The 25838-nt window shown below is 35.7% G+C and overlaps 1 protein-coding gene, 1 long non-coding RNA gene and 1 other non-coding gene across 4 annotated transcripts; 1 reads left to right on the top strand and 2 right to left on the bottom strand.

Moving 5' to 3' along the window:
- The first annotated feature begins 8563 nt into the window (after nucleotides 1–8563).
- Nucleotides 8564–11751, top strand: LOC128240304 (uncharacterized). Its single transcript, XR_008262115.1, has 3 exons — nucleotides 8564–8621; nucleotides 10378–10497; nucleotides 11373–11751. It is a non-coding gene; the product is annotated as an uncharacterized LOC128240304 (long non-coding RNA).
- Trnar-gcg (transfer RNA arginine (anticodon GCG)) lies at nucleotides 10888–10964 on the bottom strand. The gene has a single exon. It is a non-coding gene; the product is annotated as a tRNA-Arg (tRNA).
- Nucleotides 11752–11990: 239 nt separating the features above from the next.
- Nucleotides 11991–22040, bottom strand: LOC128241531 (uncharacterized). 2 transcript variants are annotated; one of them, XM_052958501.1, is made up of 5 exons: nucleotides 21909–22040; nucleotides 15807–16061; nucleotides 15472–15558; nucleotides 15095–15292; nucleotides 11991–13641 (listed from the first exon to the last, which is right to left on the bottom strand). In XM_052958501.1, exons 2-5 carry the CDS (start codon nucleotides 15870–15872, stop codon nucleotides 13138–13140), a joined length of 855 nt encoding a protein of 284 aa, XP_052814461.1. In that variant the 5' UTR covers nucleotides 15873–16061; nucleotides 21909–22040; the 3' UTR covers nucleotides 11991–13137. The 2 variants fall into 2 exon arrangements, with proteins under 2 accessions (XP_052814461.1, XP_052814462.1); XM_052958502.1 differs by having other exon boundaries at nucleotides 21816–21930.
- Between the last annotated feature and the right edge of the window lie 3798 nt (nucleotides 22041–25838).

Genomic DNA, 25838 nt, shown 5'->3' with positions numbered 1-25838 from the left:
TAACAAAACTGCACAGCAAAATGTCTGTTTGATTAAAAAAAGAACAAAAAAAAACACATGTAGATTATTCGTAACAGAAATAAACTATAAAGCATATTTTTTCCCATCATAGCATTTTTACAATAAAATGAGGATTTTTTTTTTCAATCTGTTTATAAAATTCAGGTACAAAATGTTATTCAATAAAAAAAGATGAACTCTTACCCGCAAATAAGCTGAACCAAAATGAATGCAATTGTTTTAATTTATCAAAAAAAGATGAATAAATATCGAAACCAATGCTAATTTTGATGGATACCGAGTTTAATTTGAAATCAAAGTGCAGAAAACACGTATTTCTACCTTATGTGACGATAGCTGACCACTATTAATCCTTTAGAAAACACAAGTCATTTGATATGTGTGCGTTTACATCTATTTAAGGCAAAAGGATCAGTATGTTTTCATTTCAATAAAGGTATATCACTAAATATATCACTAAAAATTACGTTTGTTATACAGGTGTATGTTTTGAATTTAAATACGTTTGTCACTTTAAACCTTAAGGTAAATGTTTATATTGTTGGTATTTTGTATTTTCCTTCTCACATGTTCAAATTTCATAGTTCATACGAACACTGTTTAAAGCTGCACTCTCACAGATTGAACGTTTTGACAACTTTTTTCCTTTTTTCTCTTGGAACGAGCCACTTTTTGCGAAATCCCATGGAAAACAGTTATATAAGACTGCTGATGAAAAATTAAATCGCAGATTTTGTTATTTAAGTTCCAAAATTGATGTTTTGTGCATGTTTGCTAAACCGCCATTTGACATTAATTTCGAACGGAAATATGAAAATCTGCCATCTGATCTTTTGTCAGCAATCTTTTATCATAGGTTTGCAGATAGTTACGCAAATATTTGCTCTTTCCAAGACAAAAAAAGTTTTAAAAATGGTAAATCTGTGACAGTGCAGCTTTAATAACAAGGGGATTATCAGTCTTGCTTTATATTGGCCACCCATTTTTGCTTAAGGAAAATATTATCATTTAGATAGACTATTTAAGTGTGTTTTCTTTGTGGACTCCTGACACAATGGCTAGCACTTAAAATCAATTATTCCTTTGGAAACAGAAAGGTGAACGTAGAAAGAGCTTTGCCATGAATACCATTCTATAACCTCCTACATGTATATAAAACAACAAAATCAATAATTTTCAATGGTATTATTTTGGAAGTCTCAGTGAAGCGATTCGGGAAACCGATTAACACGTACAACATTAACATGCATAATAAGCAAAGTATGTGTAGGTAACAACATGCATGTACAAAATGGAGCTTACAGACGAGCTGAGATAAAAGCCTCCTCTTTGGAAAAACTCAGAAATCTCTGCCCGTTTGTTATCCAGATTCATAGGATGTAACTTGTACCACTAGATGTCTGGCCTCTGATAATCACCCATATGCTCCGGCTATCACCTTAAACATGTGCTTATGAAGAATTAACAATCAATTGAATCGATGTGAAAGTATATGTTTCCCATTGTTCTCTAAGACGGCGCCCGTAGGTCACATGAATGTCGTTGGAAGATAAATTGGATTATTTATTTAATCTCAAAATAAACTGCATAATAGTAAACAGGTTTTGTTTTGTTTTGACCTACGTCTTTGAGTTTGAACGTTTAGACAACAAACCCAAACCTTTTTTTCAATAATATTGCGGATCCCAACGGGGCAGAAGACTGTGTCATATTTTAAAGAGAACGATTGATTAAGGGCGATTCGAACCGAAATTTCACCAGAGCGTGACGAAACTGCGATCGGCAGTTTACGCCATCATCAACTCGGCCGTTTTCAAAAAAAATATTTTCATGAAAAATGAAAATACCTGATGCAAATGTAGTCCCCCAGTAATTCCCAAAATATGTATAATTATGCTTATTAACTTAGAATATTAACTCTCTTTGTAAACTTAAATTCTTTTTGTTTTGTGATATATATATTCTTTTATTAAAATTGTTCATATGTCAAACTTTCCGAGGCTCGAGATAATTTCGCAGGTCCTTTGGAGTTCGCACCAACGGGGTTCGACTGTTTTGTGTAATAAAAACATAGATTTAAAAAAAATATTGTATTTAGAGATTTTTTAGTCAAAACACAGCTGAGTTTGATAAAATAAGGTGGGTACGCTCATACAATATCGATACTATTTATAGAAACCATCATAACATGATAGCTTATCTACAGAAAGGGGAAGTAATGCATTGAAGTTTAATAATAAATATTTTCGGTACTTCAGTGAAATTTAATTGAACGTGATGTGTAACAGAATAGGGCTTTAATTATGGAATATAATTTGACAGACAATAACAGCCCAGTCCTAGAACATTATTGCTAACAGGGTTTTCGCGTGCATTCGATAGCAGGCTTGACTAGTGTTAACATTGGTTGCTATATGATGTTGTTTATGTTTTTTATAAGATCTTAATAAAAGGAAAAAAAATCTTAATTATTCATTTCTCAATCAAAAAATAATTTTGCATCGAATATTTACACTCAGTTTTACCAAATATTGCAAAATGTATCCAAAACATTATAACGGGAGATAATTATGTACCTGACAAATATTTTCATCATTTATTACATCGTAACGTTTAACGTTTAAGTAACGTAACCTATAAATACTGGTACTCATGTTTTTAATGAGTACTATTTATAGATACATTTTAAGGAGAACTATACATTATAAACATCATTAAACGCAAAATTCGTTTGTGCGTTTTAAAGCCTAAGAGCTAATAGCTTCGATATTATTACTATGTTTTATTTAAATTAATTAACCATTATATTTTTGCATGGGTCACACACACACACACACACACACACACACACACATATATATATATATATATATATATATATATATATATATATATATATATATATATATATATATATATATATATCTTCAAATGTTCTTGAAACTGAGAAAGATAAGAATAAGAAAAAAACAACAACAAAAACCAACTGTACAGTAGATGTCGATACATTCAATTGATAACGCTAAAAATCACACGACAAATCAAATCTCAATTTAATCAGTGTCGTATTAAAGCAATGAAACTTTCACAACAAGACATTTTTGCAGGCTGATGACTTTCAATGTAACAGAATAGTTCCATGAGAACTAAAAAACTTATCATTCATTTTATAAAAAAAATAATAATTTGTTAATCCCGTGAAATAGTTCACAAAGTCTCCAGTTTCTTTCAATAACCATTCGTAGAATGATGCCTGGGTCTTGAGTTCTTCCTAAAGGAGACATTTCTTTTTTTGCATGTGCTTATCCATTAAAAACAGAATCCAGTGAGGATTTTAAAAAATCCCGCCTCCACTTTAACTGTAAGTTCAGAAGAGTCACTGATTGACATAAGCACACAAGCAGCCTCACACTTCTCGGTTCGAGCCGTACGCTTGGCGATGTTTCATGCCTCCGCAAACGGGGATGGCGTAGACGCTGTAGATCCAAGGTTGTTAAATGGTGCCAGGCCTTTGGGTATTTTTTGGCCGTATAGTAGTTACATCTGCCCTGAAAATAAAAACCATATAAAATAATATATGGTTCTGCTAAAATGTTGTTTATATAAAAAGAACTAAGTACTTCCTTGAGCACATACACTCGTATGATGTTTAATCCAAAAGGTGAATCTTATACTTTTCAGATATATGACATATATTTTTAGGGAATATTTATGTGTGAATAACTTTGAGTACGAAGATCAAAAGTCAGGTTAATGTATAGCTAATTACATCTATCTACGAACAGAGTTCGGTAAGAAAGTTCAAGAGAAAAAAAATTCCAAAAGCACTCAGGCTTTGGCGCAAACATTTTTCAGTAACACGAGCCTGTGGAACTGACACACTAGCCTGTCGAAAAATACGTTAAAGGGAAGTAACTATTGTGTTGTAAACTATTAGAATTTAGGTGTATTTCTATAGTTCAAATTATATATGAACGCTTGCGTAAGAACTGAATATGTGGTTACTTTCTTTGAAAAGCCTTTTTATGGTTGATTCTTTGCCAAGTGTTGAAACTTAGCGGTCAAAAATGTATATTTAATCACGTGACCACTGTGACTCGATGTCACAGGGTTTCAAATGCAACTTGATAATGTTGTTGTTGAGTTTATAAAGGTCTGCCCGCGCCCTATAATGGCTGCATTATGGCTTGACCCCGTCACGTCCCCAAGTGTGACTTAAACAGAATTTTGAAGCCAAAAGGGGAGTTTTACCCCCATCGGTTGATGGGATATTCGTCAAAGGAGTAATTTTTTAAACAAAAAGGCCGCGAAACCTGCGTTGAATGACATCTAGGGAGGTCCCACAGCTCTGTGCAACTTGATAAAAAAAATGCATGAGCTTCATAAACAATTTATATATAAGACAATATTTTTTATTATTTATTTAAAAAAAAAAAAAAAAAAAAAAAAAAAAAGTAATACAAATTAGTTTTTTGTTTTTTCATATTCGATTTTATTCTTTTTATAAATATATTAATAAATTAAAGGGAGGTAATTGGATATAACAAAACCTGTTTTCTGTTGCATGTTTTATGACAACTAGTTTATGTGACGCTCTTATTCAACATCAATACAATCATATGTATATAACAAACATACATTTTTAGTGATGATTCTTTAAACTAATTACTAAATAATGCAATTATGGAAAATATTATTTATTTACTAAAAACAAGATTGCAATCATGTATCTTGAACAGCAGAAAGCGCAAAAAATATTAAATGATTAATGAATGCTAAAAGATTTACTGTGATCTACTATAGTCTCCTAAGATAGAAATACAGTGTTTTATACACATTTCTTTCAAATTAAATTCGGTATCCTTCACAAGAACCATTGTTTTCAAGATTTGTTCATCGTTTAAGGACTATTAAAAGAATATTATTAATTGTGGTAAATCTGATTTGGGAGTAAGAGTGCATTTTTATATTGAGGTCACAGGCCTCTGAATCATTGTTTGTCACTAAAATGTTGATTAAAACCATTTTTGGTACATACAATGAGATACACAATGCATCTGTAGATATTTAGTGCCTTTGATATACAAAAAAGAAAGCAGGTGTGTAACTCAAACTTTCCGGATTTCACGGTAGAGGCCAATTTCATTCAAATTTCTAAACCAACATATATTAACAATCCTCAATCTCTGAGTAACGGTCCCTCTTACGTCAAATAATGGAGCCGCATCTGATTACCTCTACTTTTTTCAACCACTTCCGGTCGAATCAGCCACCCTTTATAATATATAAATATCAACGGCTAGTTTTAACGTGCTTTTGTTTTTCAGTTTGAGAACTCGTTTCCATGTGTGAACCGTCTGCATGAATACCCTCTTAATAAATAAATCATTTAAATGATGTTCAAAGCTGTTTCAGTCATCCAATACATGAACAAGGATGAATTATTGATGACCTAACTTGTAAGCGTGAAGTCATGTTTCCTCTAAAGGGATTCGCTATGATAAAACTCTTGTGGAATTGCATGCTGAAGAATGGAGCACATTTCCGAAGACAAGCCAATAATTTTATGAACTAGAAGTGAAGAAAAATATATATATTATAAAACTGGTGCTGCATTAGTTGGTGTGTTTTGTTGGATGGCATAATAGTTGGTGTATTTAGAATTTACAGCATAAGGACGTGCCTTTATGATGAGCAATTTATTCCAGAACATAGAACACATCATGTTTGAAACCATGAGGAATGAATGACATTGTTTTAAACGCAAGTTGGCATACCGGGAGGAAGATGATTCGTTTGTTGCCATATTTCTACGTGTCGTTGTTATCTGGGACACGTAAGTAGAGTTATATGGTAAAAGTTTATAATACTATTATACGCAGTATATGTACCAAATCAAAATACACGTTTTAACATATACAGTCGAAGTCCGTTGGCTCGAAATCGATTGGCTCGAACTCCTCGTTGGGTCGAACTTGATTTAAAGGACCTTTTTAAACTGAATGTATGCGATCCCGCTTGGCTCGAATTTTCTGAGGATCGATGTATTTTCGCCGATCTATTGTAGTTTGACGGTATTATATAGCTTTTCTGATGTAGAAAAAGCCTAAATCATCTGCATGAAATATGTTGACTTTAATTCAAAGGTTCTTTTTTGTCATTGATTTTATTGAATTTGCTTTACGTCCTTTAATTATATTTTAGAGTGCTTCGAAATATCTGATTCAGTTGCTGAAGTAGAAGTATCCGAAAATGTGTTATCCGGATACCTTGTCACTACAATCGAAATAACCGGATCTACAGGGACACCGGTATTTGATCTCAACAACAAATACTTTTCGATCGACCCCGGGTCAGGGGACATCCGTGTCAAACCGGGTGTCAGTCTAGATTTAGACAATCTTCCAGGAAGGGAAATTTCTCTCTCGGTGAAGTAGGTTTTGGCAATGTATACATTCATTCATTGTGAAAGGACGCAAATGTGTGATTTTAACCGTAAATGGCGGCTATTTTGGACTACATTTTTCACTCTGGAGCAGTGTGAAGAGTCTCAAGAGACATTTTGTAAAAAAATAATATATACATTGTACTTACGGTCAGTCAATATACTAATTTTGTCGTTCCAGACTTATTTGGAAAAAACAAGATTAAACAAAGTTTAGGCTGGCCTTGAACCTGCATAATGCCAACCCATGTTAAGTGCCTTGCACTTTCGCCGTTTATTAATGTAACATTAATATTTCTGTGAAATGATCAGGCCGTTTTACGTTATATGGGAACATTTTTCGCAAATTTCTTTCGTTTCTGTCATTTGATGTTATTTTGTCTTTGATTATAATGTTATTGAGTTGTCTTTGAAGTTAATTAATTAGACCTAGCCCACAGCAAAAATATGAGTGTATTTCTGTCACAATCGAAAACGATGTGATATTGATTGAGTTTTTTTGACAGAAGTCAGGTGTCATTAAAGACAACTCTATGCAGTTAGGACGCTGTTCGATTAAAAAATATACTTGGTAATAATCTTTGTAATTTCAAACTTCTCGGCTCTTTTCCATCAAAAAAAATCATGGATGTAAACCAGTACATCAGTAGTAATAGTATTACGTATTTGTAATGTTTTAACGTGTCTTTTGTATATCTTAGTTTAAAATGATTTACAGTGAAGTTTATTATTTCATAAATAGTTAAGATTCCGAAAAGTTAAGTCATTTTGTATAACTGCTAAATTAAAATTACAACGCGATCTACTTACAGCGTAGTTTTATGTAGATATTTCTGACATTGCAAACCGTTCGTATACATCCAAGGTTGTTTTCGATGGAAAATGACCGAGGACTTCCGAATGTAATCTTTGTGCGCTTTGGTTCCTCGTAAGTGTCCCAATTTAAGGTTGAATTAATATGCATGGGGAAACAATCATATGGAAATGGTTCAAAGTGCAGACACATTCATAAGTCTGTATTTTTGCAGAATCCAGGATGATAGCAAGGAAATTACCCACAAGATCACAGTAAAAATTATCGATGTAAACGAGCCGCCGTCGTTCCCTGACGACGGACCCTGGCTTAATGGCATCGGTGTTGCCGACGGGGCTGGACCGGGTAAGTTCCTGTTAAAGGACCAAAGTTGGTTAAGTGTAAAATATTAAATGTGTATTTATTATTTATAGAGGCTTAATTTGAATGTTAATTTACAGATTACCATGCATAAGACACAGTAAATTTCTATTTACAAATGGTAATACAAATACTATCGAGCAACATACATTTAACAGTTTCCTCAGTTATTTAGAAAGAAACATTCTTTTTGTATGGGGCAGATGCCTTTCGACTTTAAAGGGACTATTACGTGGTCTGTAAACTGCACTTTTTATTGATTTTTTATCACACAATAAATGTGGCGAAACATTCTTTTTGTATCGGGGAAAAGCCTTTTGACTTTAAAGGGACTATTACGTGGTCTGTAAACTGCACTTTTTATTGATTTTTTATCACGCAATAAATGTGGCGAATCATTAGAAGTGTTAAAAGTTATCTACGACTGGAACCCTTTAACAAATGTTGATATAAATGCCCAAATATTGTCTTTGAAGTCAAGCATTTGAATAGCGTTACTAACGAGATTCAGAAAAAGGTTGTTGTGGGATTGTTTGATAGATCTTATCACGCGATGCTACCAATGTATTCACTAAAGGTTTAATTATCCGTCAGCTTAGTACGTGTCCTTGTGGGCGAGCGAATATGGTATCAGCTTTCTAATAATGGTCTTGACTCTACTGGCATGGGTTCGCTCTCTACTACTACTACCAAGATTTTTATCAATTTTGATTGTATTTTATACTGCAATTTCAGTATAAAAGAATAACATAAATATGAGTGTTTTCAGACGCAAACCGGGAAACTCTTTTTTGGTGCTAAAACCTGGGCGAGTCCCTTTAAATTTAACAGTCGCTTTGAATTTTTAAGATCATGAAATGAACTTGTTCAATCCATTATATTTAATGCTGGCGCGAATATTTTCAGAGACGTTGGTCTGTTCAGTTGAAGCAAAGGACCCGGATAAATACGCACCTAACAATGTTCTGAACTACTACATCAGTAAGTAGTCCGGATATATATGCAACTAAAAGTGTTTTTAACTACAATATCAGTAAGTAGTCCGGATATATACTCATCTTACAGTGTTTTGAACTACAATATCAGTAAGTAGTCAGGATATATATTCATCTAACAATGTTTTGAACTACAATATCAGTAAGTAGTCCGGATATATATTCATCTAACAATGCTTTGAACTACCATATCAGTAAGTAGTCCTGATATATATTCATCTAACAATGCTTTGAACTACAATATCAGTAAGTAGTCCGGATATATATTCATCTAACAATGCTTTGAACTACAATATCAGTAAGTAGTCCGGATATATATTCATCTAACAATGTTCTGAACCTTTGCATCAGTAATTAGTCCGGATGTATAAGTACCTAACAAAGTTCTAAACTACTACATAGGTAAGTAGTCCAGATATATACATACCCAACAATGATCTGAACCTTTGCACCAGTAAGTACGGTCCAAAAATTATGCGCCGACACAACGATGTTATTATTTTCTAAAAGAATAACTAGACTGGATGAGAACGTTCCTAACAATGTTCTGAACCTCTTTCTCTGTCATTTGTCCGGATAAAGATGCAATGAGATTGTTCTGAGCTTCTACATCAATAGGTAGTCCAAATAAATACGTACCGACTACCGGGGCAATACTATAAACACTCGTTTTTTTTCTTAACCTTTACATTCTTGGTTGAAATGATGTATATTTTGAAACAAAACGGTTGACTGGAAATATTTTAAGGATTTATTAATTTCTTTCGTGCGGTTATGCTGTTTGAACGCAGTACGGTTCGAGAGCATGAAGCGCGCTAGCGCTTCTTGTTTGCTCGCTTGAACTACTGCGTCCATACAGCAAAACGCTAGAAAAACGTGATCAATCCATAACTTTTTCAATCTTAAATAAGTTTTTCCATCTCGATTTCAAAATAGCAATATCTTCTGCAATTGAGTATTTGTTCTTATAGAATAAGAGCTGATACTTGTGACGTCATATATCATTGGTAAATGACGTCGCGTTAATCCAATCGGAGTGCAATATTTAAATAAACAATGACGTCATAATTTCTTGCGTGTTATTAAATATGAATATAACAAGATTAGTCTTATTTACTGAAAGATTAGATCAATAAGCAGTCTGCATAAACACACACCTACCAATTTTCTGAACATTTAGATCAAAAAGTAGTCCGGATAAATACGCACCTTTTTTCTGAACTTCAAAATAAGTAAGTATCGCGGATTAAAACGTGTGTTTCAATGTTTTGAACTTTAATATCAGTAAGGTGTCCGGATATATAAATCCCATAAATGATCTGAACTTCTACATCAGTAGGTCATTCAGATAAATAAGTACCGACCATTATTCGGAATTTTTATATGAGTAAGTGGTGAGTGTATAAATACGCACCAAAAGATATATATATTATAAACTTCTAAATCAGTAAGTAGTCCGGATTTGTACCCCCTCCCCCCGCAAGGCTACATTAGTAATTGATAAATATAAGTACGCAAAAACAAGGTTCGAATGTTCTGCCTCAGTAGATAGCCTACAAAGAGTAAATGCTTTTTTTAGTAACGGGTTTTCCGTTGATATTGAGGTGTGGCCAATATCGCGGGTAAAAATATGCTGATAATCAACGATGCATTGGTTTACACTGGTCGACGTTGAGCCACCATATGGTACACGGTTCTTTTAGTCCTTCTATCACCAATGTATCTTTAATGTTTATTTTAAGGTACACCTGCTACACCGTTTACTATCAGTGACCTAGGGGAGATAACAGTTGCCACGGGGCAGACAACACATCACGAGAAAACTGTTGTCTGGAACATAGAGGTTGTTGCCACAGACGCAGGTAAGTCATTGAACAATGGTTATCGCATTTATCAGTAATTGCTTTGTCTTCTAGTTCACTATAATTGTTAGAAAATGGTAAAACATAAGTGAAGCCAATACCCTACGGCTTCTTATGTAGATGACCAGCACGTGATTCAGCCAAGTGACTTGATGATATGAGCTAAACTGTGGTGGTGGTGGTGGTGTGAGTAGTTTATACTCCGGGTCCCGGCGTGAGCACATTGAAGGGTCCCAGAGTGACAGTTCAACCACCGCACACCTATCCTGGGCGGTTAACCAGTACTAGGTGCCTTCACCCCTGCAAGGAACTGACAACTTCTGTACATGCGGTGGTACAGTGCGAATGGTCATAGAAAGGATTTCATAACCAATCAGAAGTGACCAGAATTGACCTGGTCCGCCCGGGAATCGAACCCGGGTTGTCCGATTCGCAGTCCAACGCTCTACCGACTGAGCTAACCGGGCGCTAAACTGTTCTTCCGCCTTTTACATATGTATGCTTGCATAGGTGGATTAAGGGGCGTAGCTAACCCTCTATTTGTGCGAGGGGGTCCTGGGCATGCCCCTCAATTTGTTTTGAAAACCATGGTGCAATCTGGTGCATTCTTGGCGTTCTGACTTGCTTTATATAGTACTGGAAAATGGACATTTTTAGGATCATGTAGTCAAGTACGCATACTGCATCATTGGCTAATATTCATTTTTTGTCAAAATCATGTGGACTCAGCCGCGTACTCGCGTATAGGCAGCTACGCGCCAGGGTGGATTGAACGTGTTGGCGTTTGGTATTCATCCAAGTTTTTTTTTCCGGTGAATATCGAAGCTTGGCATAATAAACTTAGATATTATGTTTTGTCTTTGTTTACATTTCAGGCGTTCCTCAACACACAGCTAGCACGACCGTTCTTATTGTCGTCTGCCCAACAGGGAAACCAGACTCCCTTAAACCCTGTGCTTAATATACAGAAGATGAATAACAATGTTTTCAAAGATGGTGAAAACCTTTCTTTTAAAATAAAACTGATAAACAGCATGATTGTCCAAAATAACGAGATTTTTTTATTTCTTTGCATTTGTTTGGAATTTAATTGTCTTCTAAATTTAAACCGCACAGCTGACAGACATTGTGAGATGCAATCTTATATCAAGACAAATATTAGTGACTGTTCCTTATTTTTTTGTTATCATACTTTCCCTATTATTCTGTTATTATCTATAAATGCTAACACTTTTAAATGAAACTAATGCTTACCCTCCGCCAGTAGTTGTGATTAGTTTATTGGTGTAACATAACCTGTGTATATTAACATCTGATTTATTCCTTGTTGTTTAATTTGCCATTGTTATTGGTTTTCTTCATTAAACTGTATAATATGGTTTCCTTTGCCCCGTATATCCCATATCGGGTCACCTACTAACCCCGTAACTTATAATATCGACTCATTTTCGTTAAAGCCCCACCCCACCCCCATGATAAGCCCAAACGCTGTAGAGTTTAACAGAACGTTTATTTAAAGACTAAACAAGCGCAATTCAACGAACTACAACATAGAATGAAACACAAATGATAAAATACTACAGAACAATAACTGACTATCTTCTGCATGTATGTTGGCACACGCTATCTATGAGTGTAAAATAACTCTGTATTCATGTACTAGGTTTTGTCAGTTGACATGTCCATCATCAATCTGACATACATCACTATATTTAACACTTAACGTAAATGATGAAATGATATACAAAAAGGCTGTAAAGTAGCCGGAGATAAAAGCTTATCAATATAGTCGAACGCCTTTGGCTCGAAATCGCTTAGCTCGAACTGGATTTAAAGGATTGATTTTTTATACTAAAGGTAAGCATTCCCGCTTGGCTCGAATATCCCGTGGGTCGAGGTTTTTTCACCGGTCCCTAGGAATTCGAGACAACGGGGTTCGACTGTACGGGAACACGTTATTTGAATACTAGTTCTAGGTAAGCTTTATTGCAAACAGTTCTGTTCTTGGAAATAATGTTACTATTTACAAGAACATAAACAAGAAGAATGGCGAGTGTTCCATTTAAAATCAATCTAATATTACCTAGCATTCATACGCGTTCAGGCTACTGAAAAGAAGCAAACGAAAGATTCGAAAGATGTGTGAATGTTTCGGATACGTAGAATAAGGAACATCTAGTAAACGAAATATTGCCAGTCACTGGTAACAGATCAGACCAAGATTTCTCGATACATCTGAATCCCCTTATAACAGGATAAGTTAAGCACACTATTTGTATTAATTTACCTTCTTAAGAATTGATGGGCTTTATAAAGGAAATTAACTGTACCATAACCGCAATATACTATTTTCATTTAGTAAAATCAAGATAAGATAAAAAAAATGGCTTAATGAAACCAGCCATTAAAACATGTAACGCATTAGATTTTTCGTGAAATTGATTCCAGTAACAATGAATTTTCAACTCCTCAATGTTCTTGCTGAACGCTCTACCTGCGGCTGCCATGGTAATTAAGCCCGCTAAAATATTACTACACTGAAATCGAAACATGTAGACAATAAACGGTAATCTATGTTAACAACCATTGGGCAGTGTCATAAAAGTTAATAACAAAAACTAACCCTAAGCTACACTTTCATCAATATGTTGTTATTGTAGTTTCCTGTGCCGTAAAACCGTGGCATTTACGTCTAGGAAAGAGTCTTTCTGTGATTTCCTGAACGTTTTTGCTCCGCCTTAATCCACTCAACAATGGTAGGTTCTCACGGATTTTTACTTCGTCAATGTACTCCGGCAGGCGTTGACATTTTTCTCCTTTGCTACTCGCATGAGTCGGTACAGAAACGCGGCCAACGATAAAATTCACTTCCTCTTCCGGAACTACTTTGTCCGCGGAGTATTCGTAGTCAAATGCATCCAGTTCTTCTGGTTTTGTTTTATTCTCGTGCTCATAACACAGGTGACACGTGTTGAGAGTTTTGGCCAAAGTAGCTGTGGTAGGTCTGCGAAGCTTGACCAAGGATTTGGCCGCTGTACTGTGAATGTCCGCCGACCGCGCGCGGACTATTCTTCCTTCCTTCAGTTGCTGTGCATCCTCGTCATAGTAACTACGGTTGTGATAGCTGGTCGCGGTTGTTGGGCGCTGGAATAATTGAAAATGTTTAAAACATAAAAAAAATGAATAATTGAGGGCAGTGAAGGTTGAAATATGTTTACGTTTATTTGAGTCTAGATTAAGAAAGAATACTACGTAGGCCTAACTTAAAATAGGCTTACTTCTGGTAACCTGCCATTCTCTTTTAATTTTCCACCGACTCAGAAACAATTATTGCCAATAATAGAATAAAAAGTCCCTAGCAAAAAAATGCCGTATCCGAAAGTTTTCGTCCGAATAAATGGAATTTCATGATTTGCTAATTTCACAAATAGATTTTCTCATAAGTGCTTTATTCCGTATGACAACGAAAAATGTCTTAGGCCCTTATTAAACAAAACAACCCTACCTACCGACCCACATATTTTTGCCATGTAGCCAGAAACAAGCCTTTTTTAGGCCTTATGACAGACGCTTTTTAATAAACTCATACCAGTGTGTGTATACCACGTGATAAATTGCGTCATAAATGCTACGTCGGAAGGCAATGTTTTGCTTCGATTGAAGACTTAAAACAATGATATCTTTTCACTTTCTTTGCCATTTTAAATGAAACATAGCGCAGTCTATGCCGCTTAAGGAGCCCCACCTTCGGTCTTTTACCATATTTTGATTGAGATGGTAGTTTCTTAAAACACTTCGACAAAACTTTTCACGATACGGCCGTCTGACGGAGCACTGTCAAAACATTGTTTTGGAAACAAGTTTGTCGAAGTGTTTGATGAAACTAATCACCTTATCAAACTCCGGTATAAAACAAAGGTGGAGCCCTTTAAGCGCCATAGAGTGGCCTTTGTTTTATTTAAAATGGTGTAGTAAGCGAAAAGTTATCTTTGATTTAAGTCTTTATTTTAAGCAAAATATTGCCTTCCGACGTAGCATATATGACGTAATTTATCACGTGGTATACACACACACTGCATATCAAAACGGTATGATCAGCGTTTGAGGTATGAGATTAAAAACTGACTGTCAACAAAAAATCACACATCTTTTTTTATTTGAAGCAATGTTCCCTGAACCGCCATGGAAACCGTCGTCAGCAGTTTTATGCTATTAATCTCAAAGAAAACCACTTGAAAGACTTCAAAATATACTTCGTCGATGACATTAACAATTTGATGGGAAATACCGTGATTGCCATCGGTTAAACATCATAGTATTAAATATATACTTATCCTCAAACAATATTAAAAATAAAACGATCAGTTTACGCCAATTTATTTAAATGGTGGGGGGGAGGAGGGCACTTTTTTTAGATGACTGATTCACTGTTGAATATGTACCAGCCCGCCGGACCGAAAGGCTTATACCTACCCTAGTTCGACATTTTTATTTAAGTTTAACGGACGGCGGAAAGGGGGGGGGCATACATAACTATGGAAATTGTCATACGTTAGGAAATGATTTATATTGTTTTAAGAAAGACTGCTCTTATTACCTGTAACCTTCGAACAAGCCTCGCCATCTCTTTCTCTGTGAAACGCCTCCCCCGTCCCTCGATACTGTCGCCACCAGAAGTTGCCGAAGAAATACGTGACGCCACCCGAGGTCCACATGCAGACGCCACCCGACGTCCACATGCAGACGCTACGCTCCGGCGTCCGCCCTCCGAAAGCAGACGGTCATAGTTGTTCACCTGTTCAAATGCAATAAAGAATTATTTAAATACTCATATAATACAGACACCGATGACATCAAATTTGAATTATCGTTTTCAACTAAAATTAATAAATTACTGATTTTAACTGTCCGTGAAATCAGGAATTCAATGTGATGAATGGGGGAATGGGAAGTACTGTTAGTCCTCTGACATACCTGCCTCTGCTCCTCGCTGTGGAGTTTGTTGCTGTACGTGGGTGTGGTCACCCTTTTCAGTATGTCCTGGAGCTCCCGAGCGTTTACCTGCAAATGAAAGAGGGTATTGAATAGTGGGATTTTGTCCGTATCAAAGAGGTGGTCGTAGGTTGGTGCCCATTCCGCTTTTAGAGCCAGTGGAAAGAGAGAAATACAGACAGATCTCATACCATGCACGACCACACGTACGAGCGTCCCCCGTGGCTCTCTAAGCCGAGCTTAAGCTTTACCAGTCCCCAAACAAATGTTTTGAATATTTGAAATCCTGACAATTTGTCGTTAAATCGTACACTTACCTGCTTGAAACCGAAAGACGTCGGCGGTGGTTTTGTCGGCACCTTCTTGTAGTAGTTACAGCTCATTGTCGGATACCGGGAACGGGGATTGTGTGACGTCGGGCTCTACTATCGGACTCTGGAATCGGGGGCAAGGTGGCGTTGGGCTATATTGTCTGACGATGGGTAAGGGGTTAGTTGGCAGCGTCGGGCTCCATAGGACGCCAGCAGTTCGGAGTTAAGTTCACCCTTTTAAAGTATTCGGTAGTTGGCACCCTGAAGATATGGAAGAATACAAACGTATGAATAAGTTATTAAATGCACGAGGAACCCCTACCCGATTCATTGTATCTGTCCCCTTTTTGTAGAATCCTTTGTCTTGATAAATTACAAATATGTAATTAAAAATCTGATATTCTTTTTTTAAAGTTATAATACAATAGTCGACCATACGAAATAAAATGTACATGTACAGTCGAACTCCGTTGGCTCGAACTCCCAGGGATCGGCAAAAATACCTCGAGCCTTGAGGAATTCGAACCAAGCGGGAATGCTTAACTTAAAACAGTATAAAGAAATAGGTCATTTTAATATCCAGTTCGAGCCAACGAGGAAATCGAGCTTAGCGAGTTCGGTCCAACGGTGTTTAGCTGTAGTAACCAATTGCTATGCATGAGTACCAAATCGTATAATAGAGCATTTGAAATCACTCAGTTAAAAAAATATACATGCATGTCAAGTAAAGACGTATATTCCCTCAAACTCACGTACAACATGAATACATTGGGGTAAATAATAGTAACAATGCACTTAAGACGCACATTACTATTGTAAAAATATAATGGCAACATTAAATCATACATAATAGAGAACTAATTTAAAGAGAATATGCAAATAACTGTACAGAAAGCTCATTTAGATTCATACCTTTAAGTGAAGTTTAATTGCCTCAATCTCAAATACGAATTTCCATTATCCAAACACATTTTATATGATAATATCACAAAAAATAAAAGAGCGATAATTGATTTCCATTACATGAAACAAAACTGGCTTTATAAACTTAATAAATACCACCCTTCTGTTTTCCAATCGATATAACCCATGCACGGTGTAATTGAAAATAATGATCACAAAAGATATTCATTAATCGGAAAAATAAACATATCGTAAGAGAAAGCAAACATTATTGGCGTTGTTTGTTCACCAAAGTGTTCTCAGTGCTACCGTATAAACGGAACCAAACTATTTTAATGGTTAACTCTCATAAAATGGCTGCCGGATCTCTTCATATTGAATAAATTACTCACGAGGTCTCTTACATGGTTAAGGGTTATCTGTGTGTATACACAACAAGAAATGATTTAATGCGGTGCATTACTAATAAACCTTTAACCAGCTTAGTGGTCGAGATTATATTTTGTCTACTATCCCAATCTCTGTTCAAATCTACCGATTCACCTGATTTAAATCCGTAATGGCAGACTGCTGATTTACCAATATACATGTAGGGCTTATTTGTAAAATACTGCAACCCCATTAGACAAAATGTAGTTTCGACAGCTGAGAGACTTTAAAGAAGGATGTCATTGTTGTTTTTGCTATTTAGTCAGCCATCGAAATCATTTCCTGGTTCGGACAGGTACTGACGTTAATTTTTAGAGGAAAAGAGAACGTGCCTCCTATGGTTCTCGAACCAATAACCTCTTGGGTGAGAGGCTGACACAAAGTAGGCATTAGATGGAGAAGAAAAGAGAGCTTATTTGCGTTGAAATATGTTTCGATGGACAAACACTTCCTTGGTTAGACTCGGGTCCTACTCTTATTCTGTGAGAGACATACACTAAACTGTACCGGCAAAATAGAACTAATGTGAGTATGTACGGTTTTATAAAATGTTTTAAGATGCAAAGAAAACCCTTGGAGGGTATGAAGCGCTAGACCACTCTGTGAGAGAGAGGCACTAACATATTCTGGCAAACTCAAAATAATGTGAGTTTATAATATTATAGTTTTGTATAAAAAATAGTATTTTTTGAGGTACAAAAATAACTCTTGATGGGACGCGAGCCCTATACCTATTCTGTGAGATACAGACGATTAAATACAGTCAACGCCCGTTGGCTCGAACTCGTTTGGCTCGAATTCCTCGTAGGCTCGAACTCGCTTGGCTCGAATTCCTCGTGGGCTCGAACTCGGTTGGCTCGAATTCCTCGTAGGCTCGAACTCGGTTGGCTCGAATTCCTCGTAGGCTCGAACTCGTTTAGCTCGAATTCCTCGTAGGCTCGAACTCGCTTGGCTCGAATTCCTCGTAGGCTCGAACTCGTTTAGCTCGAATTCCTCGTAGGCTCGAACTCGTTTGGCTCGAATTCCTCGTAGGCTCGAACTCGTTTGGCTCGAATTCCTCGTAGGCTCGAACTCGTTTGGCTCGAATTCCTCGTAGGCTCGAACTCGTTTGGCTCGAATTCCTCGTAGGCTCGAACTCGTTTGGCTCGAATTCCTCGTAGGCTCGAACTCGTTTGGCTCGAATTCCTCGTAGGCTCGAACTCGTTTGGCTCGAATTCCTCGTAGGCTCGAACTCGTTTGGCTCGAACTCGTTTGGCTCGAATTCCTCGTAGGCTCGAACTCGTTTGGCTCGAATTCCTCGTTGGCTCGAACTGGCCTGGCTCGATTGCCTCGTTGGTTCGATCTGGCTTGGCTCGATTGCCTCGTTGGCTCAAACTGGATGTTAAGGACCGATTTCTTTACACTAAAGGTAAGAATTTGGTTCGAATTTACCGACTCTCGCGTTATTTTAGCCGGTCCCTGGGAGTTCGAGCCAACGGGGTTCGATTGTATACAGAAAAGGTAAGAAGGTGAAACAGTTTTTGTTAGGAGTGTGTTCTTCAGGAATTGAAGTTATGAGAAAGGATAGAAGTAAATGGTTTAGCCTGAATAAAAGCAAACATTAGCGCTCAGGAAAGCTCAATAATTCTATGCAGAGTGATACTGACGCATTCCGCTGATAAAGCCATTCGTTGATGTTTGCAGAGGTAATTTATTACGATAATTCAATTGGTACTTCAATATTTCTATGGTCGTCTATGATGAATGAAGGGTAAACATTGACATGGATAGAAAAATACCGATTTTCTTTGAATAATGGCATATACAGAAGTATAACCTTATGTTAACAAAATTATCCTCGGTTTTTAAATCTGTTATGAGCGTAAGTGATGTAATTAAGTAAATAAATGTTAGCAAATGTGTAATGATAATCTGTCAAACATTGTCAAATCCACCTGGCATGCACTTAATGTTCCTTAATGGTCACGATTATATTTTGTCCAATGAAAAGGCAGTATTTATCAAATGTTCCAAACGATTTCTTTCATAAAACAACAGTCAGCCGTTAGTGATTTTATAAATCAGGTGAAACAGTAGATTTAAACAGTGGCTCGCCCAATGAGTGGGTGGTTTACACAATATAATGTAGACCACTTTAAACTTAAAGAAAGTTAGTATGTACTTCTAAAAGTAAAAGGTTTAATGCGACCAATGTTTAACTAAGAACAGTATTTTTTTCATTTCATTTTACTTGTTACAAAGTTCTGAGTGTAATTGACGTACTTAGTTAACGGGGAGGGGCGGGGTTACCTCACGTTTTTATCAGTCAGAAATTGAATGAAGAATTGAATGAAGAGGATAGGGAATCAAAACAAAACAAAATGGTTTTGCTATTTCCTCAACACTGTAGAATTTAACTTATTTTGAGAAAAAATAATAATTATCAAGGGAGGGAACTCTTTCTTAGCGCCGAATGTTTAATTGTCCGCCCTTCTCTATTTTGGCGCCTTTCTCACTTGTTCTCTAGTTTTAATCCGGTTAGTTACCCCTTTTCTTCCCTCTATTATTTAAGGATATTGAATATTGTATTATGTTTTTCACTTTATTATGCTTTCTGATGTGGTGTATCCTCCCATGGAGGATTTATGGCTGCTTTTGACATAAGCTTTATATCTTTGTTAATTTCATTTCCAATCTAGCAGCCTATTATTTCGGCCAAATTAAATTTATAGTTTACATTTGTCTTTGTTTTTCCTGAGCACAATAATGTATATCATTGTTAGCATGGCTCTTATCATAGTTGAAAGCTATATACATATAATTTATTCCGTTACCAATCAGTTTCAATGCTCATGAGTTATGTATGACTATTTTGCAATAAATATTTGTTAATACCAATTTGAACGTTTCAAGTGTGAATGAAATGTGAGAACAGAACAGAACATAAAATAACATAGCATACGTTTTCTATGTTCTAAATACCTGTAACATTGTAAAGCGACATTACAATTTCGATTTCAATTTCAATTTCTTTCTTAATATTTAAAGTGACACTCTTATTCAAAATCAATACAAACAGTTGTATAACAAACATCAGTTTTGATTGATAAAACTTTAACTACTTATTAAATAATGCATTTATGGACACAAATAATTACTGATAACAAGATTGTACATGTATTAAATAGCAAAAATAATTAATGACTGGTGAATACTAAAAGATTTAAGGAGGTCTACTATGATCCCAAAAAGCAGAAATACTGTGTTTTATGCTCATTTATTTCAAATTAAACTCGGCATCTTTCATAAGAACCGTTGATTTAGACATCTTTTCGTCCTTTTAGAAATATTAAAACAATATTATAATTTCTTTAAAAACTTTGTAAACTCTATGAACTTTGCGAGCAAATACATTATAGCCACATGTTAACACATTTCTAAATGTAAAATGTCATGGACCATCTCTTTTAATTCCGAATGGAATGGCATTGAACTCCTTTCAATCTTATTTTACATTGTTTGTGTCAAATAGTATGTGCAATGATAGGATGTAAATAAAGATACAAATTTACTAAACTAAACTAAACAAAACTATACTAAACTAAACTAAACTTTATACACATCTCATTCGTACATTTTCAACTCATTTTTTGTTTATTTTTTTCCACCAAATAGGATGCATAAAACTTAAATGTATTCTAAATTCAGGCCATCAAAGTCATACACTGGTATTTGAAATGTTTAAAAAAATGCACTGGAACCTGAATGTATCGCAATTTCAAACCATTATGACCTTAAATGAAAATACGAAATTAGCATTAAGAATGTTTAAGTAAGGTGAATAAAGCTGTAAGACTCAGCGACATTCATATTCAGTATAGTATTATTTATTTTAATAAATAAAATCCAATAATGTTCAACCTCGTTTGATCAAAAAGTTAATCTTATTTACCATATTATAATTATAATAAGGTTTAAACTCTCTTTAATTTATTTTAATGCGATAACATGCTACTTGATTCGATAAATAGAATAATTTTACTGACTGAGCAGTTATGTTTAACATTGTAATCAATATATCATTTTAATTAATTTCAACTTCATACTCTTTACTTCTTCTTTTTCTTAAATTTATAATAAGGAAAACACACACGCAAAAACAAATCTGGTCTCTAGGTAATCCATTGTATTGTAAGAAGAATGCTGGTTTAATCATATATTTGTTTTGTGTATTAACTTTCAATATAAACAGTAATATGATCACTGAAATATCTAAAACATGTATTGAAACATATTTGCTTGCGAACTTACTTCTGAAAGTGTGCTACCAGTATATGAAGGCCACAATTTATACACGTCGAACAAAATATAAAGGTTAAACTGTCAGTAAAACATTTTATTTCACAAATCACGTTTTTTACGAGAATGAAAGTGAACAATGGTCAACATTTTTCACAGTTTTTAAAGTACGACTAATATTTTAACAATTGAATTAAAAGTTTGTTCAAAGCAATCACAATATTGAAACGAGAATGATATTTATGAATGACCTCACCCAATAAAACATGCAAATACCTTTGAACCATATTTATATATTGTTTTTGAATGTGAGTTAAATGTTGAAAAGCCTACATACGCTTATTGTATACATTAATTAAAATATTATAAACTAATACAGGTACATATGAATTAAAATATATTTACCTCACCATTTGCGTTCCATATTTCCATAAAAAGAAAATATAATGTTATAAATCATGAATTCAAGTTGTAAAACTCTTAAACCATACGACATACCTTAAAACAGCTTGCATTTAAATCCAGTAGTCAAGCAAATGTTAAGATTCACAGATTTTAAAATTTGAATGTAAATTTAGTAGGCCGGTAATCATTCGATCTTTAATCAATAGATAATATGTCGAGGTAAACCTTAACCGTCTGTCTGTTTTATGTCTATACACTTTCACACACTATAACAAACGGATTAATTGAAAAAGGGGGGACGATATTGGGTTATGGACTTTTGTAATGAAAATGAAAATCTTGAATGGAAACACAAAGAACCCTTTCATAGAGGTGTCTGAACCGCGTAGGTATTGAATCGGGTCTAAAATTGCAAGAGAATAAAGATGTACTTTGATTTCACCTATAAAAGAACGTTTAAAGGCGTAGTGCCACTTAAATAACAAGAGATTATTGGATTGAATAATTAGAGAAATAGTGCGTATATAACTGTGACAGTGTCTCGGATAGTGTCTGATAAAATTCCGAGGTCCCATCGATGCTTTATTTAAAAGAAACGTATGAGAATTACCAACGAAATACCTTAATCGACCACTGGCTAAGGCGGTAGATAAATGGACTAAGCATAGCGCTTTGTAAACTGGGGGATCCTTTTTAAGGTTTAAGACTGGATTATTGACTGGAGAAATAGGATTAACAAATGGCAAAAGGGTTTAGAGAAGTCACTTGGATATATATATATATACAAAAAAATAAATAGAAATTAACCTTGCTTAAACATACTGGGACTTTCAGATCTTCTGCATTTCGTCCCAATTCCTTCGCGTACATCTGAGGCTCCCAGCCATTTACCACCATCCAACATTTTGGTAGGCTGTATTTAGTGGCTTCTAACTCGTGACTCAATATGGAGGCAAGCGGTACGCAGATACACAACCTTTGGCATTTTTGGTACGCATATTTTGTGGCTTCTAACAGAGTACTAGTGACTCAATATGGCGGTAAGCGGTACGCAGATACTATACATTTGACATTTTCAGTGCACAGATTCGCAGAAAAGTTAGAATATTAGAATTTGTTACGCAGGATTCGGGTCGAACTTGTAGAAAAAAATGGTACGCAAAGGTTGGAGGAGTCGGATGGAAAGGGCATGCAGGGACACCATGATATCTTACATCAATAATTCACCAACCATATATCTAGACTTGTTTTGCTAAAAAAACATCTACTCCCAAAACTACAAGAAACTATTGTGCCAAATGGTTATCCTGGTACTTTCCAATGCACAGTGATAACTTGTCATTTCAAAATTAACTCTATTTCGCCTTCATTGTTTTAGTGATTAAGACATTTAAGTTTTTCATAGTCTTCTCCAGTTTCCAACTAACAAAGGTACCCCCCCCCCCCCCATCCCCCACCCCCCATACATCTGCTTACTATCTTCCCGTGGAACTTTTTTTTTATCCTTGCATGGAATTGAATCATTCTGAACTCCTCGGCCATTTTTTTATCGAAAACAACCTCGGATGTATGCAGGTACATCAGTAAAAGTCGTTCGTGGACTTTTGAATTATATCATTAATTACATGAAGTGTTTTAGCTTTTTTATTGATTTAAGTTTAAATTGAATGCCAATTAAGTGTATTATTGCTAACATAATTAAGACTCCAAAGAGTTTTAACTGCTAAATTCAATAACTAAGCGATCTACTTTCAGCGGACTTAAACATACCGATTTCTGAGTATGTAAACCGTCCAAATACATCCGAGGTCGTTTTCGATAAAAATGGCCAAGGAGTTCCGAATGGAAATTGAATTTCGGAAAAGCCGTACAAAAGTCCTAAACCCCGTACTTTCTTTTGATCTAAAGCATGTGGAACCGATAAAAATAATATTTTAGACCATTGAACGAACGCAGGAATTATTTAAATTAGTTAATGCTTTTATATTACGCGAGAGATTTTCAGTTTAATTTTTGCATTAATTATCAAAGAGAAAAACGTGCCATGGCTAATGACAGCGATTAACAATTGATACCAAACATCATGCGTCGTTCCGCATACGGCACAAGGGATAGTTCTACAGCTCAGCGCCAGAGAAATGCTTTCCAGTATTTTCAACATTCCTGAATGCTTTAAAGTTACTAGCTCATGGTTTGTAAAACGCACATTTTTAAATTACGAAATAATGTGTACCAAACCATAAGGAGTGTTAAAACAAAAAGCTGGAACCCAGCTTCATGAAATGTTGATATTTGGTCAAATTTCGCTTTTGAAAACCACAGTTTTCATAAGCGTTTGAAATGCATCACATAATAATTGTAACCACGGTTCCAACCCCCAAGGTCCGGGGATATACCGGGGATAGCAGAGGAAATGTTTTTTTACCTTTCCGGTGGCCCTGCAGTGCCGGGTGAATGCGGTGGTTTTGTCGTCGCGCCAAATATAGCGGGGAATGGACCTTACTTAGGCTCCCTAGGGTGCGGGGGCATTTGGCGGGGGTTTCACCATCAGGTCGTCCTCGCAGGACGAAGATTTAATCCTGGCTTTGCTGGACCGAAATTCAAAATCCCCGCTATTCCCCAGAGTTGAGGGCCGTGGTTACAATTGACTGGTGCATTAAACAGTCGTCTCAAATCTTGTTAGAACACTGCATAAAACTTTTACAAAGTTCTGAGCAACTGGCTCGATGCTTATGTGGTATGAATACAGGGTAGTCGGGCGTTAATGGATCGATCATGCCTTTTGAAGTGAATACTTACTTATTCAGAGCCAACATTAAGGGTCATTTTGTCCATAACACAAGGAGTACAAACTCTTTTCTATCATTTCTACTTGAACACGGACATGACGTGGACATTTCCTACAGACAATGACAGTAAAGAGCTGTTTTTGAAGCATTGTTAGTTAGGTCAATACGGAACATTTTCATGAACATTGCAGACAATGAATCAATTTGAAGATTGCGAGAGTGGTGTAGTGGTATAGGTGTCCGCCTTTCACCCAAGAGGCTGTGGGATCTATACCCACCAAGAGTTGCTTTTCATGGCCTCTCAAAACGGACACTCAGGAACTGGTTCCTGTCCTGGAAACGGAGGCCGGAGTGATTTTATAAGCTTCCAGCTTCCGTCAAAATCGAGTTAAAAGAAATTAATATGAACTCAAAATATACGAACCATAAATAATAAAAGAAAGAAAAGGAAAAACACTAAAATTACCGCTCTTGTTTTAAAGGTTGTCGTAACATCATGCAAGTTTTCAATTCAAGAAACTATCATCACGTAAAGCAGAACTACCGATTTTAGTTATAATTTCAACACGAGGCTCCGCCTTATTCATATTTTATTCAGTTAAATGTCCCGTGAAGTTATAGTAATGTATTCTGCCGTCGTAACAACAGAGATCACATGCCACGCTCCGGCGTACTGTTACTGTTTTAGATATTGAAGATGAGTACATCACAAAAAGGAGACATTTGTCATTTAAAAGAACTTATGATATATATTTAAAAAAAATATTTCGTAATTATTTAAAATAAACTATTCATAATGCAAACTATGAAGCTAGAGCTATCGATTTCAGTGATTTGTCTGCAGATTTGGATTTGTATGGGCGGTGGTAACTATACTTTATTTATTACCACCCCATAGTTACTGAAACATTACTTCTTTCAATTTGTATTTTTTTCTTTTTCAATTTGTTTGTATTTATAAACTGTCTCTTTAAAGTAAGCCAACCATCATTAAGATGTAAAGTCGTGTTGTTGTTGTTGCTGTTGTTATTGTTGAGTTGATAAAGGTGTGCCCGCGCCCTATAATGGCTGCATTGTTGCTTGACCCCGTCATATCCCCAAGGGTAACTGAAAACTAATTTTGACGGCAGAGGGGGTTCTTCATTAGCATTCCCACCGTTTTGTTGGTTATTCGGCAAATGAGTAATTTTGAACCCCAAAAGCCTCAGGCTATACGATGAATGACATTTATAGA

Source organism: Mya arenaria, chromosome 7 (genome assembly GCF_026914265.1).
Source record: "Mya arenaria isolate MELC-2E11 chromosome 7, ASM2691426v1".
NCBI lineage: Eukaryota > Metazoa > Mollusca > Bivalvia > Myida > Myidae > Mya > Mya arenaria.
Note: the sequence above shows the minus strand (reverse complement) of the source record. Positions and strands in the feature narration are given on the sequence as shown.

Excerpts from the sequence above, each read along its gene's own strand:
- LOC128241531 (XM_052958501.1), bottom strand. The coding sequence starts at position 15,872 with ATGAGCTGTAACTACTACAAGAAGGTGCCGACAAAACCACCGCCGACG. Across the intron at positions 15,293-15,471 it reads ACAGCGAGGAGCAGAGGCAG|GTGAACAACTATGACCGTCT; the intron begins GTATGTCAGAGG and ends GCATTTGAACAG. Across the intron at positions 13,642-15,094 it reads GGCTTGTTCGAAGGTTACAG|CGCCCAACAACCGCGACCAG; the intron begins GTAATAAGAGCA and ends CAATTATTCCAG.